Source organism: Hesperophylax consimilis, chromosome 27, assembly GCF_061612785.1.
Source record: "Hesperophylax consimilis isolate HC1 chromosome 27, BYU_Hcon_1.0, whole genome shotgun sequence".
Taxonomy (NCBI): Eukaryota; Metazoa; Arthropoda; class Insecta; order Trichoptera; family Limnephilidae; genus Hesperophylax; species Hesperophylax consimilis.
Window position 1 is genome coordinate 3084590 of NC_142862.1, and position 18200 is coordinate 3102789.

General features: G+C 33.8%; 1 protein-coding gene across 1 annotated transcript in view; it reads right to left on the reverse strand.

Annotated features, from left to right (window-relative positions):
• Positions 1-2476: 2476 nt before the first annotated feature.
• The window catches only part of LOC149410474 (fatty acyl-CoA reductase wat-like), a 44989-nt gene continuing 29265 nt past the window's right edge, over positions 2477-18200 (reverse strand). Inside the window, exons 8-14 of the mRNA XM_089648254.1 lie at positions 9340-9417; positions 8995-9118; positions 8351-8473; positions 7452-7571; positions 6178-6307; positions 5331-5455; positions 2477-4304 (exon numbers count right to left, since the gene is read on the reverse strand). Of these exons, the coding sequence (XP_089504380.1) occupies positions 4205-4304; positions 5331-5455; positions 6178-6307; positions 7452-7571; positions 8351-8473; positions 8995-9118; positions 9340-9417 (800 nt within the window). The 3' untranslated portion in view covers positions 2477-4204. The remainder of the gene's footprint in view (positions 4305-5330; positions 5456-6177; positions 6308-7451; positions 7572-8350; positions 8474-8994; positions 9119-9339; positions 9418-18200) is intronic.

Here is an 18200-nt window from a genome sequence, read left to right on the forward strand (position 1 = left end):
TCTCCTGATGAATAATGCAATGAAGATTTAGCATCGAAGTGTTATTACCAAGTTTGCAGGCTTCATTTTCAATAAATTTTACTAAACCTTCGTGTTTCCCAACCATTGCTGGAGCACCATCTGTTGTTAAGCCCGATAGCTTGCTGAGTTGTAACAAAAAGCAATTGAATGTCGATGTAACAGCTCCTAACAAATCTCGTGAACAAGCAGTGTCCTTAAGTGGATACAGTGCCGCTTATTCTTCTATTTTGTTAAAATGGACATCAACACCCCTGATAAAAATCACCACTTGGGCGGTATCTATTAGGTCTGTGCTTTCATCCAATGCTAGAGCATAAAATATGAACTTGAATGCTAGATTTTTCAAATTATCTTTAATACATTGCCCACTCTCCGATACAACGACTTCACACCATGGGAAATCATTACTTGGGTGATGTTGACATATTCAATACCAACTTGGCAAGTTTTGTGGATCATTTAAAACATTTATTTCAACAATACTCCTAAACACATCATGTAAACCTACAAATAGCTGTAATTTTCTGTTTTTGTTTCTTGTGTTTGTATGACTTGTTGCATAGCTTTTATCAAATGTAATTTTATTCTTATTTTTTATGTTTCAAAGTATCTGTCAAATTAAAATTATACTACCAACCATGTAAAAGCCCTCTGGGCGTTAAATAAATAAATAAATATGTTTTCCAATGTCATCGACACGCCTAGTAATAGTTTTTAACACGAATATACCACAGAAGAAATTGTCACGATAGTTTGATAGTTGATAGTTGTACTGATATGCTTTCATATATGAGATATTATATGAACTACGCACGTTGGAATATTCTTCTGGTAGTTTTATGTATACTAAAAGAAAAAAATGCTCCGCGGGCCACAAGTAGACACCCAACGGGCCGCGGGTTGGCCACCCTTGATGTAGATATTTGGATATGTAGAAAGAATGCTAGATGACAGAAAACCATAAATTATGACCAAGTGGGTGGCCCAGTAGAAGTGGCTCGGGCAGATCAAAAAAGACAGTGGAAGAGGATTGTAGCAGGACGGAAATGACGACTGGAGGAGTACAGTAAGAGACCGCAGTCAGTAGAGAGCATTTGTGGTGGAGTTCAAATACTACTCGGAATGCAGCGTCGTGTTGATGATGAAGTTAAAAATAATTAAAAATTACAAATTTCTAATTTTTTGACTGAGTGTAACGATGTCCTGTTCTCGATCGTTCAGCATTTTTATTTATTTTTTTTATTAATAATTTTTCTGGTACATACATTGGTATAATTTTACAATAAAGGAAACACTTTTAAATATTTATAAAGTTAAAAAGTATAGAATAATACATTTAGCAGATTAACCAAAAAAATCCCACATAGCCAGTTCGTGGGTATACTTGTGTTTATTAACAGTTAAAATTTTACTCACATACATAATGTTTGTAGAAGATTAGAAAATAAAATTGAAAAAATAAAAAATCAGTGTTTACTGAATTACAATTCAAAAGACATGATTGAAAAATATAAAAAATATAAAATTAAAAATGTTAAGTTACATCAGGTCAGATGTTACAGCAGGTCGGATGTTACAGCAAGTAAATGTTTGTATCAATGGTATTTATTCAAGACTCAATATGATTCATCTGTCTGGAAATTTGTTTGTACTCATGTTCCGTTTCCAGTTTAAAAAATCTGCTGCATCCACTTTATTATTCAGGCAATCCTTACTTTGACTAAATGGCTAACTTTGACTTGAATTATTATGGTATCCACCTGCCTGAAGAAAGTTTGAAAAAAGAATTATCATTGAGATAGTGATGTTTTTTTTGGACATATGGTGTAATTCCTTATCTATATAAATAAAAATGTAAATGTTTGCTTGTTTGATATCTTAAATATCCAAAAGTTTGTCACCGATTGCTATGAAATTTTTACACAACAGGCATTGAGTAACTATTGGTTTTTTGGCAAGTTAACTTAACCCCCTTGTCTTACAAACTGTAGTAATGTCGGGGTTTTTTTTCATATAAAATCCTTTTGTTTTTTTGCCTTTGATACCTGTTTGCATTCGAATATGCGTGTGTTTTTATATTGGTACCTACATTATAAAGATGTCACCAGTGACAGAAAAACACATGCTTTTTAAAAAAACAGCGCCATCACGCGCTATTGTTTCTCTATCTGCACAGAGAGACTGAGCCACAGCAATGCGGAGAGGGGTACAGCTAGTTTGAAATAAAAAAATAAAATGTTACATAAAGTATATATTACATGGTTTATACTGAAGTAGGTAGGTATTAAAGTACCTACATAGGAACAAATCTTATAATTTCAATGAAAATTTAGGTTTTCATTTATTAAATAAAGGAAATTTAGAAAAATACTTTTTTGGAGGCGATTTCTGCTGTTCACAGAACTTATGGTTTTGGATTCGGATGTAATAAAAGTCAACATTATAAATTCTCTATACAATAACAGCTTTATTATGTATTTGTTATCTTGTTTTATTATTATCTTACTGTAGGTATATAAAAAAAATATCACAATACAAAAATATTGTTTGAGCGCTTCATTATAATTATTTTATAAATCTGCATATTACAATATCAGAAAAATCAATTGTAACTAAATAGATTATTATGTCATATTATAAAATTGAGTGGTGTACCTCAGGGATCTGAAAAAGATCCTGTATAACTCACAGATTCTTCCAATTCATAAGTACTTATATTTATTTTACTGTTTCGTTATGCCAATACCTTGAGCTATTTATAAAGCCAATAAGTACTTCACTTATTATGTTATTATGAAGCATTTTACTAAAAAGTTAGGTAAAGTATTTTTGAAAATTATTAGTAACTTTGAGGTGGAAGAATATTAAAAATATCTTTATATCTAAATCACTTTATTTGCTAATAAAGTCATTACAATGACCCAAACAGGCACAATTCTGTCCAAAACTATTTAGCTTCAAATTCAAATAAGTCAATTTCGTCCACATTAAATTTAAATATTTTTTAAAAATTATTTTTAATTTCTTTTTTTAGAAATTTTAATCAATAAATATATGTAATCTTATTCCACTAAAGATGATAATGAAAACTTAAGGATAATTCTTATATTACACAGCACCAGTGGATTGGTTTATTTTTTTTATTTACACATTTCCAATATCTTTACGTTCATAAATTAACTAAATACTTAGTTAATTTATGAACGTCAAGATTTATGAAAGCAAAAAATAACCTATAAAATCATATGTCTACTTAGCATAATAATATCGTCTGTTTGCTTCCAAATTGTGACATTTCGCAAAAGAAAACTTTGACAGAGGTGATTTCTAGGACACACATATATAAAAAATATTATTTTTAGAATATGTACTGATATTGGTAGCAAATTGACAATATTATGTCGATATTTTGTCGCGACATTCAAGCGGAGGTCAAAAACTCTGATTTTTGTAAGAAATTCTTTTCACCGAGATGAAAATTTCTTATTTTTTAATAATCATTTTGCATAACATTGAAAACGAAAATAATACTAACAAATCTAAATGAACCATGAAACAGAAAAAATAAAAAAGATCTCGAAACGGGAATCGAACCCAGGATCTCTGTCTTACAAGAACATCGTCTTTAATCACTCGACCATTGGAATTTAATTTTTTTTGTCATATTTGTTGATCTTATATTTCAAATTCAGAATTAACAATATTATTTAACGAGTAGTTAAAGAAATTGTCCCGGTATGATCCAGGGTTTTTCAACTTTATTTTTTCTGTATCTTGTCTGTTTCGATTTATTAGTACTATTTTCTTCTTATATGATATATTAAATTGATGGATATAAGAAAAGATGTTCCAGTAAAAATCATTGTTACAGTATCCGTGTTGAGAACTAAGAAGAAGCAATTAACTTGTGTATATTTTGTTAGCAATATTCGATCAAGCATCATAAAACACATCAGCATTAAACGAATGTTTATTTAATATTTACATTTATAAATGGGTTTCTGGAAATCTGATTTTGAACTAAGGGTTTTCAGAAACCCGTTTATGACAGCATTGCTCTTAGTCAGTTCCCTTTATTTGTTCTCCCTTTGTTTGTTTCGATAACAGTTTGAGTTAATGACTTCCGCGGAATGTCCACAAAATCTGGTTTCCTTATATACTATTAATAATTATCTTATATTACTTAGGAAGCTTTAAGGAATAATCTGTAAAGGAGTGACCATGCTGCATAGGACAGGGTGACGATACTGGTGGTTTTCAATAGAATATGCAGGATGTAAAGTCTGAAAAAATAAACATAATTTTATTACGTATCTATTGTATGTTTTTTCTATTTCCATGACTTCATTTTAGGTTATTTTTTATTTTATTTAGGAAAAAAACAGTCATTTATATATTTAGCATAAACAGCAATTATTTACAATATTAGACCAATAATGTTCCATTAATTCTAGTTGTGGATTCAATATTTGCACCTATACAATACATTTATAAATGACAAAGAAATATTAAGAATAAACATTATATGGAATTACAAAATGTTATAAAAACAATTAAAGACAGTTAGTAGTAATTCAGTTTTCGAATGATTATAATAAAAACAATAAAATAAACAAAGATGACAGGATTATTTCACAAAATAAAAAATTAAGTTATCAGTTTAGTAAGTAGCATTTTATGTGTTTTCAAGTTACACTTGAAAATGTCTACATCTCGTAAGGCATTGTGAGTTTTACAGATACGATGTTCATTTTGAGGTAGGTAGAAAAATAATAAAACGATAGAAACATGTATTTATGCTGACAGCCGAATTATTGATATCTCTCTCTCTCTCTCTCTCTCTCTCTCTCTCTTTCTCACACAAAACAAATATAACAAAAGACATAGGTGCCACGATAACTCAACATAATTAAAATTCAGTACACCGTTAAGCGATATAAAGTCATGAAATGTGATGAAACAAAAACTAGGTTACAGAGGTTAGGTTTATGTGTGAGTTTTTTCCATCGCTTTTATTGACTTTATACCTCTTTTAAATGTGTATAGAATTGTCACTGCGTTTAGTTATCACGGAATCGTGATTATGCCATGCTAAATTAGCGCTTCTAGCGGCCAGAGTTGCCGTCCAATACAAGTAAATGATGCCAATATTTTACTGGGGATGGACGTATTATTAATATTCTAGGGTATTTGGTAACGCAGCATAGGGACGCATGGAAGCCGTGTTTGGTTGAAGGGTCTTCGAACTGAATAGGACAAAGGTAAGAAGATGAGATAAGATATTTTAAAATAAAATAATGTAGTTTTACCTTTTCCATTTTTTGACTGCCTGTTCGTGGGTCTGCTGCTCCTTGAAGAGATAGGTCCTCATTCCCTTGATGTAGTAAGTGAAGTAGTGCACCCAGTCCATGTCCTTCATGCTGAACGGGAACAGCTGTCACAAAAGGAGATATAGTTAGTTGTGGTGCCCACATTAGGAGATATTAAAGAAATTCGGTTCCATGACAAAACAGAACATTGAAGAAAAGTACGTAATGACTGTTGACCCCCCGGATAGTTGAACCCTCTTCCAGTTGATCCCTCGAAAGCTTGATCCCCCAAAGGATTATTTCTACTGTATGTCCTCATTGGTAAAGTATGCAGACAGGATATACAGCCGTATAATATCAAAAGTCGATATACTGTAGGCGTCTTGATTTGAAATCCGCTATATCACTGCACATGCGTTCGGGGACACGCCGTTATTGTTATAAAGGCTTGAAGATATAAGTATATTGACTTTTTTATACCTACGGAAGTATATTCTCTCTCTCTCTCTCTACATACTTACTTTACCAATGAGGACGTACAGCAGTACTAATCCTGTGGGGTATCAAGTATCCGCTGGATAAACTGGCAGAGGGATCAACTGTCCGGGACATCAGCTGTTGGGGGGCCAACTGTCGGGGGCTCGATTGTCAGGTCATCGAAGAAAAACTATTCTAATTCAGATATCTTAATCAGATCAGATATCCGATATCTTAACGAATTACTTTATCATGTTTTGTTTTGTCACCATTCTATTTTTTTCTTGGTGGAATTCATAGCATTCAACACAAGTGTATGAAATTGACTCTAATTGATATTTTATATGAATATAGTTTGTAATAAGGTTACCCCTTTGTCTTTTTCATCTAATTTTCTCCACAGGCTCTGAACATTGTCGTTGGAGAAGTCCCAGTCGTGCGTGCAGAAATAGGAAATAACATCGGCAAATTTGTTGATTTTCTGGTACATTTTTAATAATCTAAAAATTTAAAAAAATTCAGTTAATATACATATTTTTTAAATAAATTAAAACATTTAAAAACAATAACTATAGCGAGTAAACTTGTTCACATATACGTTAACAATTCACAATCAGTAATAAATACACGTTATTGTATTTGTACACAGATATACATAAATAAAAAGTAAAAAATGTTCGTTGGTTCAAAATCGTAAATATCCAATTCACCTTCATCGATTGCTTTGAAATTTTGATACAACGTTGCATTCGAATACGCGTGTGTTTTTATAAACCTACATTATATAAATGTCAAATGTAAAAACATGTTTTTTTTTAAAAAAACAGCTGCTATTGTTTTTCTATCTGCACAGACAGACTCAGCCACAGCAATGAGTGGCGGGGTACAGCTAGTTTTAAATATAAAACCAAATAAACTACATAATATTAAAAGGTTATGTCAATCATTGACCAAAAAAATAACAACATTTAAAATTGAAGACCAAAAAATATAATAAATAAGAATGACAAAAAACAGTAAATTACAACAATAATTAAATAGTGGTTAATTTTGGAAAACAGATGTGTCAAATAATGTCTGCCATCTTAGACTGTGCGGGTTGTGATTGTGGTTGGTATTAAAATGAAATTTTAAACGAGACCGGTCGAAACAAAAACATTGTGGAAAATCATATCTCTACCATTTTTTCATATCTCCCTTTCAAATCGTCTTCAATAATCATATTCTTCTTTTTGAACGCTAATAACTTAGCCTAAAGTGGAACAGCAGCGAGGAATATTTCATACAAAACTTTAAATTGGGATTTGAGGCCAAAATACCCAACCAAACTGAAACATTATTTCTTTATGACCAGACAATACCCTAAAATAAAGTCCAGAATCTCTACAAATTTGTTAGGGGAAATTCAACCGCAGGACTGTCCAATACAGTAGGGTCTCGCGTCGCATATTTTTGTGCACGGCTTTTTTACTTACGTCGTTAAGATTCTGGACTTTATTTTAGGGTATTGTCTGATCGTAAAGAAAAAATTTTTAGGTTTGGTTGGGTATTTTGGCCCCAAATCCAAATTTAAGTTTTGCATGAAAAAGGCCGCGCAGCTGTAGAAATAATAATATAAAGTAATACTATAAATGTACTAATTACCTAGGTTTTTGTCCGATGCACACAGAGATTCCGTCGACTAATATGGCTGGGATGTAGTGATAGAAGAATGAATACAGTTTGTGCATATACTCCGACTTATTAAGGGTCAACGTGTAATACCTGGAAAAATACATTTATTTAAAAATAATTATCATCATTAAAGAAGTTCTTATGCTGGTGTAATTTGATAGGAGCACCCTCCCCAATAAAGACTCCATTGAAGTGATTGGAGGAAGTATCTCAGACCAGCTCTGTAGAAGCCCGAGTAAATCTGGCTTCCAAGAAACTGGGCGTTTTGTACAAGGCTAGCATATTCTTCAGTAGTTACCAGCTGCTAATCCTACACAAATCTCCATTATGTTCAACTATTGAATTTGGGAGCCACCTCTTGGTTGGAACCCCAAATGACTTGATTATATTCGAAGAAGGGCGATTCGTCTGATTGACAATCCGTTATTAACAGAACGTTTGCCACATCTAATGCACGGACCCAATGTAGACGTTTTGAGTCTGTTATACTGGTATTTCAACGGAGCCTACTCCAATGAGCTAGCAATACTGATCTCCGCTGCAGGTACACGAAATTCACAATTTACAGTTGTTGTTCATTAGAGTCGTTTTTTGGACTCATTTTTGTGTAAGTCTGCTGGTATGTGGAACGAGCTACCGGCATGTGTTTTTCTTCATATAATCCGAGTCACCTCAAGACCAGCATTAATACATCCCTTCCTACAGGCCCTACAACGCTGCCCAAACTGTTGGAGATATAGTTCTCCTGTTTTTAACCTAAACAGACAAGGACGCTTTTGTGAGATGTCACATAAAATATCATTTCGAATATCAATTGAACTAAATATTATTTATTTTCTGTGTCATTTAATCAGTAAATGTATATTTACCATGTAGCCGTACCGAAGGGGTATTTAAATCCGTGGGTTCGGTTAAGGTAACAGAATTTCTCCCAGGTGAGTGGATTTTCCACGTTAGATACGTAGTTGTAAATCAACATGTTGTTTTCTTTCCTGCAATTATAATTATTTTGTTTTATATTAATTTGGTGTGATCATGAAAGGTTTGGATGCAAGATGTGCAGATGTGGCCTATGTTTGTTATAAGCGCGTGTAACGAGATTAAATAGCCACAGAGAAAAATGTGGCAGTAACCTAGGAACATACTTATTAATCTTTATTAATTGTATGAGTATTAAAGTTGGAAAGGAATTCCACGAGACATGATAATTATTACGAGAAATATTATGTTGGGCACGTATCACAAACAACAATGACAGTTAAAATCTTCAGTTGGCGAAATTCGAGATGAACTGATGATCCAAAGGGGTTGGAGCAACTGGAATCCAAATGGTGTAAATTTTCAAGTCATCAGCAAACAGTAGGAAATGAACTCCTTGAAATATAGAAATTATATCTTTGATAAATAGTAAAAAAAAGAATCGGACTTAAGTGGGAACCTTGTGGCACCCCCCTTGAAGCTGATACAAGACGAAGAAAATCTTTGGTAGACGATTGGACAGTGCAAATATTACCTTTCGTTGCAGTTATTAGCGATATCCCAGGCTGAAGCCAGAAGAGCGTTTACGCAGTAGTCCACAGGAACCACATTGGCGTGCAGCTTTTCGTTGCAATGGAGGGTTCTAAGTAGGCCAGTTCCTTTAAATTAACAAAAAAAAACTTTTTAGACTCTGTGTTGTTCAAGAAAAATAAATTTGCATCATTTTTTGCCATCTAAGAATATTTTCTAACATTAATAATCGGTCAGTAAGGATTCAATCAGTTAAATCAATCGTATTAAAAGTTTCTCTAGGTGTGACAGTGAGGGACCGAAATCAATGAAAACGAAACCTTTGGTGCAGTAAACAGTATTAACTCACCAGCTCCGGCTATGACTCCGGTAGGTCCATAAAGGTTGTCGATCCATCCCACAGCTGGTTCTTTGAACGTCGATGTAACTGAAAAAAATTAAAATGTTAATAAATTAAGGTGGAAATAAGTTTTTTTAGATTTTATTACAATAAAGCGCAGACACGTGAAAAATCACAGGATAGGGGACGTTAGCGATCTGCAATCGAGCTCAGGAACAAGTTATCTATATATCCTTTATTGATCGATTGTGCTCGACACCCGGATATTTCATGGAGAGATAAACATTTAAAAACAGATTAATTATATCATTCAATAAGAAGATAATATTAATAAATCTAAACGAAACATGAAACAGAACCAGACACAGAAAAATAAAAAGGTAACGGTCTCAAATGAGAATCGAACCCAGGATGTCTGTCTTACCGGGACAACACCTCTAACCACTCGTCCATTTGACGTCATTATATTCAATCTCATATTTCAAATTCAGAATAAACTATATTATCTTACATTGACGGGTATAACTTTCAAAAGTCATTAAAGGAAGTTATTGCAATCAAATGATATAATTCATTAAATATGATTTAAGATTTTAACGGCCAAAAGTATTTTTGTTATTTGTTTTTGGGGTGTTATAGCGCAACACGGCATAACACCCCAAAACAAATAACAAAAAATATATAATTCATTATTTAATTATTGAAGACAATATTAGCGATTCCTAAAAGAAAATTTGAAACAGAAAGATACGGTCACATCTAGGACTCGAACCCAGAATCCTTGCCTTGCCGAGGCATTATTAACGATTCCTAAAAGAAAATTTGAAACAAAGATACGGTCACATCTAGGACTCAAACCCAGGACTCTTGCCTCGCCGAGGCACCGCTATACCAACTGAGCTAATGGGACCCTATCTCCTTCGGTCATATTTAACTGTATCATACTTCGAATAAGAACTACCAACATTGTCTTCATTTTTCTCAAAGAACATTTTTACTGGGAGCTATCTTTATTTCTTATGTCCCATTAGCTCAGTTGGTAGTGCCGTGCCCCGGCAAGGCAAGGGTCCTGAGTTCGAGTCCTAGATTAGAATCGCTAATATTGTCTTCAATAATTAAATATTACAACTTGAGATTTTTACTCATTATTTCACAGTTTTTTCAGTGTACCGTAAAGTCAGTATCACCATCATATGATATAAAAAGAAACAATAAATTTGAAATTACATATTGTTACAGGTAGTACTAGCAATTGTGTATGGAAAATGTATACAATATTCATTGCTTTAGCTGATGTTTTTTAGTTCTGAGGTCAGCCCAGATAAGTTCAAGTCAATTATGTGGTGTACCTACATATAAAATGCGGTAATGAGGTATTTGTTTGCGGTGGAAGTAATGTTAATAGTGTTTTTGTTGTGGTGTAAAATGACATTATTTAATTATTTTGTAAGTTTTATGGGTTGTTATTTATCTAAGCATACCTAAAAATTTCCGATAATGAATAAATTTTATTTAAATAAGATCTGGTGTCGTTGGCTTAAGTCCGCCAGGTAAGTCCTCTATAAAAATATATCAGGGGGTCTAGTACCGAAAACATTATAATATTGACCGATAGGCGTAATCACCGATGATTTAATACCGATTTCAAGAGCACGGTCGGGCTGTTGATATCCAGACCGATGTCGATAACGCAACACGTCAGAAATCGATATATGCTGGCAAGACTGGCGCATCTCTCTATGAATTGACATTCCTAAACGTCAGACGGCTATGCAAAAGTTATAAATACCAATAAATTGACAATGTCGTAAACATTGTCAGTCCGCACCATAGACATATGAATATTAGTAGACCTGCCCTAAGTGATTAAAAGCGTATTATCCCCACTCCCCATACCGGTTCCATTGGAGCCGGCTGTGCTCGCGTATGGCCTCAAGTGAAATTTGAAAACGTGACGTCATCATTCTTGTGCGAACTATGGTCGAGGCATCATCGGTTCATTTTACGAAATAACACGGCAAAATGTTGACTTGTACTATGAAAACTTGTAAAAATAGATGTGAAAAAGAGAATAAACCCAATTTTCGTATTACATTCCATATATAAGTATTATTTTACTTTATTTTAAGCATATTCACATCGTATAATATGAATCAGTTGTTACTATCACATCGAGAAACGTCTGGACGCGAAACACAAAGCTGGTTGGTTGCTGGGAAGTAAATTATGAACATTTATAAAAGTGTCTTAACTAAATACTTAAACGAAATATTCGTCTCTGAAAATAGAACCGAATTTTTTTGCCGAATTTGGACTTCGCAAATTTGTTCATAACGTGGCGAGTAATTTGCGCTCCCATGTAAAAATGTCTATTCATTCAAAAGCAGATTTTACTTTTAAGAAGTAAATGGTGATATTATAATGCGAGATGCCTATTTACTGTCAGATTGATTTATTGACGAATCACAGTCAGCTTCACTCCCTTCGTTCTTCAACAGTTGATTTTACCCCTCGCCATTATCTTCTCGTCTATTAATTCCTATGTCTGTGGTCCGCACGTAGGTATTCCTTGACATTAAAAAGAGAGTTAGTAAGTTCACGCGGTCATTAGTCACAACTAACAAATTGATCGCGTCTTAGATGAATTATTTAAGCCTATAGATCGCTTGTATGATTTTTTTCAATTCTAAGAGCTTAGTTCACCCCCATTCATTAACAAGCCAGTCATTTTTTATAACGAACAAGATAATCAAAAGAATTGTGCATATTGACAGCTTAGCTTACCTTGGGTTTCGCGCTAAAAGTAGCGACTTATTTCTTCCGACTAATTAACTAACTAACTAACTAACCATCACGCCGTTTCTGCGCAGGGGTAGGCAGAGAGGACGGACCGCCAAACAACTCGGTCTTGGCACACACTCCTTGCCTCATTCACATTAATACATCGTCTCATACATACTCTTCTATTATTCTGACTCTTGACTTCCGACTATCTGAATCATATTCTGACCGTGCTCGCAAATATCGCTACCTGACCATAGGTGACGGATTCCGTCAATATCGCATTGACATAGGGCTTCATCGTCTCCTGGGATTTATGATAGAATAAGCAAAAATGACAGTTTTTGGTAATATGATTTAGGTAACCACAAGAAAGGTATCTAAAACGTCCCTTATTTGATGCTATCAATGTCCATGTCAGGTGCTATAGATTAATAAAATTGTGACCTATCTAATTTTAAAATAAAATAAAATATATTTTGGCGTTTTTTACACCAAGAAATAGATAAACAGTTTTGTTTCCTGAGTGATTTACATGCATGCGCATGATGAATGGATATATTCAAAACCTGAAAAACTATAGCTTTCCATTGGTAAAGTCATGTGGTGGTCTCACTAGAGCGGTGTTGTCATTCTATAAGAGCATTTCTAATTGATTATTAGGTGTCATGAAAGTTCTTTTGGCAGTCGATATTAGGTGTCATGGACGTCTTTTGGCAGTCGGTATTAGGTATGGACTTCCTTTTGGCAGTCGATATTAGGTGTCATGGACGTCCTTTTGGCAGTCGATATTAGGTATCATGGACGTCCTTTTGGCAGTCGATATTAGGTGTCATGGACGTCCTTTTGGCAGTCGATATTAGGTGTCATGAACGTCCTTTTTGCAGTCGATATTAGGTGTCATGGACATCCTTTTGGCAGTCTATATTAGTATTCATGGACATCCGATTGGCAATCGATAATAATTGTCATGGACGTCCTCTTGGCAGTCGATATAAGGTTTCATGGATGTCCTTTTGGCAGTCGATATTAGGTGTCATGGACGTCCTTTTGGCACTCGATATTAGGTGTCATGGACGTTCTTTTGGCAGTAGATATTAGGTGTCATGATCATTTATTTTTAGTTGTCCATCTCTAAACAAATATCCTGTCTCCTATCAAGCCTTATCGAAAATTAAATAAAAATTCACCTCCCCTCTTTCGATAATTTGAAATGATGGCCTATAACACCCTTGAAGGATAAAATCCAGAAACATTTGAAAAAATAAACACTAATCGTGTTACATGATTTAATTATTGTGCTAAATTAATTTCGACATATGCATACGTGATAAATATTATAACCACGTAAGCACAGGAATTCGGTGCGTAGATCACATTAAAAATGACTCACGAATTTTGATTTCCTCGAAATGTGATAGTCTGTCATGGAACATTATTCGTGAATTGTGACGAATTATTAATTATTTGTGTAAATTTGGCTAGAAACATTGTTGAAGGAGAAAATTTAATATTTACCGACGGACAACACGGATTTACACAGTAACCATGTTAGGATGTATCAGGGCTGGGAAAAATCATTTATATTAGTATTCATTTTTAAATATTAATAATAATTTAAGATTTGGTAATTTATGTTTTTTTTAATATTAGGTTACATACGAACATTCTAATCCAACAGTCAAATAGATAAATGAAAATGTTTGTAGGTACCCTGCAAATTTGAATACAAACAAATGTGCCACTGACTTAGAACCTTTTGGTTGTAGACCATTTAGCACGGAGTCTGTCTCATGGCTGTATATAGCCATCCCGTTTGAATTTCGCAATCATGTAGACGCAATATTTGTGTCAAAGAAAAATACTTTCTTTGATACAAATAGTTTCAAATAGTTGATGCAAACAGACTGTTCAAATACTTTATTTGATACAAATAGTAGATGCAAATAGCCCGATACAAATATCTTCTTTGACGGAAATCGCGTAATACAAATACTTTCTTTGAAATAAATAGTTGATACAAATAGCCTGATACAAATAGTTTTAGTTTCGGTTAGTTAGGTCATCTAAAGGTCTTCCAGCTGCTGTGATCATAATCAGAATGAAAACTAAGTTTTTCTTCTCAGTTTTTCATTTCCCTAAAAATATTTCCAAAATCGCAACCCTGTTTCTAATGTTATATTTTTTCCAAGTACATTATTTGCATATATGTGTACTCGTAACCGTTTATTTACTTAGGTCCATATTATTTTTCTCGCGAGAGTCTATTGACAAAGTTTTTTTAATAGCGAAGCTGTCATAAATTCTGCAAAGCAACAAAGTTTGAATATCGCTATTCCGTGTGTGCTCGGAACTTCAATGGAAGACCTCGACATAGAGTGTAAATAACGATATAAATCACAGCATAAACAAACACAAAAGACGATATATAAATGAACAAATAATGGTCACGGAAATCTGAGAAAACTGAGTAATACGTATTAGACACAAATAAGGACATAATGTTTATGTACCTTCGTTCAAACTACACAACTGATATAAGATGACGTGGTATTTGTAATGAAGTGCAAAATTTTAATACAATTATCGCAATGAGTAGGATTTTTTCCACAAAACAACACGAAACAAACGCAGGAAGATACGAACTGTGCAAGTTACGCAGAGAAAATGTACTATTGTTGAATAATGCTAATTAATTAAGAATCGCTTCAAATTATCCGTTATCCGGTTAAAAACGGGAATGCAGACCCTTAACGAATGAATTGATAGGTTTCCCGATAAACTTTAAGTCAAATACAAATGATTATCACGATTTCGGAACACATGTTCATAAAACTTTGAGTCAAATAAGAAGTATTATCACGATGTCGGAACACATGTTCATAAAACTTTGAGTCAAATACGAATGTATTATCAGTACCTATGTCGGAACACATGTTCATAAAACTTTGAGTCAAACACGAATGAATTATCAAGATGGCGGAACACATGTTCATAAAACTTTGAGTCAAATACGAATGTATTATCAGTACCTATGTCGGAACACATGTTCATAAAACTTTGAGTCAAACACGAATGAATTATCAAGATGGCGGAACACATGTTCATAAAACTTTGAGTCAAATACGAATGTATTATCAGTACCTATGTCGGAACACATGTTCATAAAACTTTGAGTCAAACACGAATGAATTATCAAGATGGCGGAACACATGTTCATAAAACTTTGAGTCAAATACGAATGTATTATCAGTACCTATGTCGGAACACATGTTCATAAAACTTTGAGTCAAACACGAATGAATTATCAAGATGGCGGAACACATGTTCATAAAACTTTGAGTCAAATACGAATGTATTATCATGATGTCGGAACACATGTTCATAAAACTTTGAGTAAATACGAATGTATTATCAAAATGTCGGAACACATGTTCATAAAAATCCTAATATTTCCGCATTTCGTCACTTTATATTATCAAGGTAAATGCAGATGCATGAACACGAGTTCCTATATAATAGAAATTTAATAAAAGTTTATCAGTAAATGGCCTGCAATCCCGTTTTTAATCGGATTAAAAATAATTTTAAGAAATTTTTTATAAATTAGCAATTCTCATTCTCCGTGTCCACGGATGAGGCTTCAGAATGTTTTTTTTTGATTCTGAGGAAAACACATATACTTACTTATGCCCATAGGGGTAGGCAGAGAGGATAGATTAAACACACAACTCTGTCTCGGCACACACTCGTCGCTTCATTCACATTCACACATCGTATCATACATACTAGTCTGTCATTTCAACTCTTGGCATGATCCAACATATAAAATGAATTGTTTAAAGCAGGAAAAGTAAACATGTTGCTTATGTAAGTACAATATTTAACTTAAAAAATAACAACACAAAAATTAATTCTGTATTGTTTTATCAAATTATGAACAAATAGCAACGTTTACATTTTACAAAACAAACAGCAAATTTTGTTGAATTCACACCATTATTTTTTTATTATTTTTTGGCATTATACCTAGCTCTCATTCAAAATTAAGGCGTATTAGATCTATAAAAAATTATATATAAAAATGCAAAAATCAGTCATTTTAAATACATGTAGGATTACGAAAGGTTTTTTAAATATTTATGTTGAGGGATCAGTAGGTTTTATAGGTCCTGTTAGGAGTTCTACCGAGCAGAACCCTCTGATATGAAAATATCTGGAGTCGGTGAATTATTTTCCCATTTGATCTCTGGTGAGTTGACATGTTGTTCTTGTATTGTTTTGTATTTATTTTGCTTATATAATGCACTTGCATAATGTTGATTGACTAGATGATCATTCGTGGAAAAGTGTGTGGAAGGGTTTAGTTTTTCCTATGGGGAAGATTTAACCCGGACATAAAGTCGGAAACAGAAAAATAAAGATTTTTTATTTATTGTATATTTATTTTTATTTTATTTTATTTATTCACAACAAAGAATTGTGTTCTTTGCTGATGAGATAGTCGTAAGTAACTTTTAATTTTTTTATATGAATTACCGCACAAGAGACCCAACCACTCTCAACCATCTGGAGCCAGTGACACTATGGCATCATGACATGATACTTTGTTGTGATGCTAAATGTAGTGGGGAGCAGGGCCAGACCGCAGGCGCAATTGGAGCAGTCTGCTCCAGGCGCTGACTTGCCAAGGCGCCAAGGAGCTAAGGAATCGAGGCGCTGATAATACCTAACACCTAAAACAGCACCCTTGAGGTTTTTACTAGCGTCAGACGCCATTTGCCTCTGTCCTGGTGGGAGGAGAAGAAGGTGGGAGAGAGGAAGGTGATAATAATCTAAAAATATACTGTATAAAATATTGTTTTGGATTAATAAATAAATTGTAAAATAACACAAATCAAATAAAATTTGCTTTCGCATACCGGGATTCCTTGGAAGGGTAGGCATAGAGGGTAAACCATCATATTGTAATACTCCTTGCTTTCTTACATACTTCGCCTAATATACGCCATTCTGCGGTAGGTACCGACTCACGTATTTGAATCACTCTTTCGTGCCGTGTTTTCTTGAGGCGGCCTCGAATTTTTCTTCCATTCTCCCCCTACATTTCTTTTTCTGATTTTTTTTTTCAGTTTCAGTTCTTAACCTTGCGCTGAAATATTGTCTTTCAAAATATTATGTTAAAAGTAATGCATTTTGCGGAAAATCATTTTTACAGGCGCAGTATAACTTAACGGTTTATACAGGATTTTCCAATAAGAGGTGTTATTTTGATATTCAATCGTAAGATCAATGGTTTCGTTGCTTGTGTGGCACGTAGCGCCGTCTTGTTGAAAGTAAACGTTGTCCAGATCAATACCATCCAATTTCGGCCATAAAAAAACATTAATCATCTCTCGATAGCGCAATCCATTCACTGTAACTGTTGCTCCAGCCTCATTTTCGAAAAATTAAGGTCCAATGACTGCGCCGGACCATAAACCGCACCAAACAGTCACACGTTGAGGATAGAGATGCTTTTCAACAATAACTCTTGGGTTTTCCGAGCCCCAGATGCGACAATTTTGCTTGTTGACGAAGCCACCGAGGTGGAAATGGGCCTCATCACTCAAGATGATTTGCATTTGATTCACTCAAGTGAATTTTAATAATTTCAATGCGTTGTTGAAGCGTGTATTGTTCCATTTTTATTAATGGCGTAGTTTCTACTTGTCAAATGTCAATTATAGGTACCTACAGTAGAATCATTGTTGAGATTGTTGCTTGTGTAGTGGTGTACTATATCATAGAACTACTGTGGGGTAAGAGGGGACTTCGAGCGGGTGTTTCAACCTATTTCTTGCTTAAACTATGTAATAATCTCTAAATAGTATAAAATAAAGTCGCTATCCGCGTCTGTCTGTTTGTGCGCTTAGTTCTTCTAAAGTACGCAACGTATTTTTATAAGGTTTTCACTATCAATTGGAGATTTTTTTCCGGCAGGTGTATGTGTATAATAGAGGCATATTATATTTATAGAAAGTAGAGAAAAATGAAAATAATAAACAATGTAATTGTGTATCTTAAAAAGGCCTACATAAAAGTCCGCA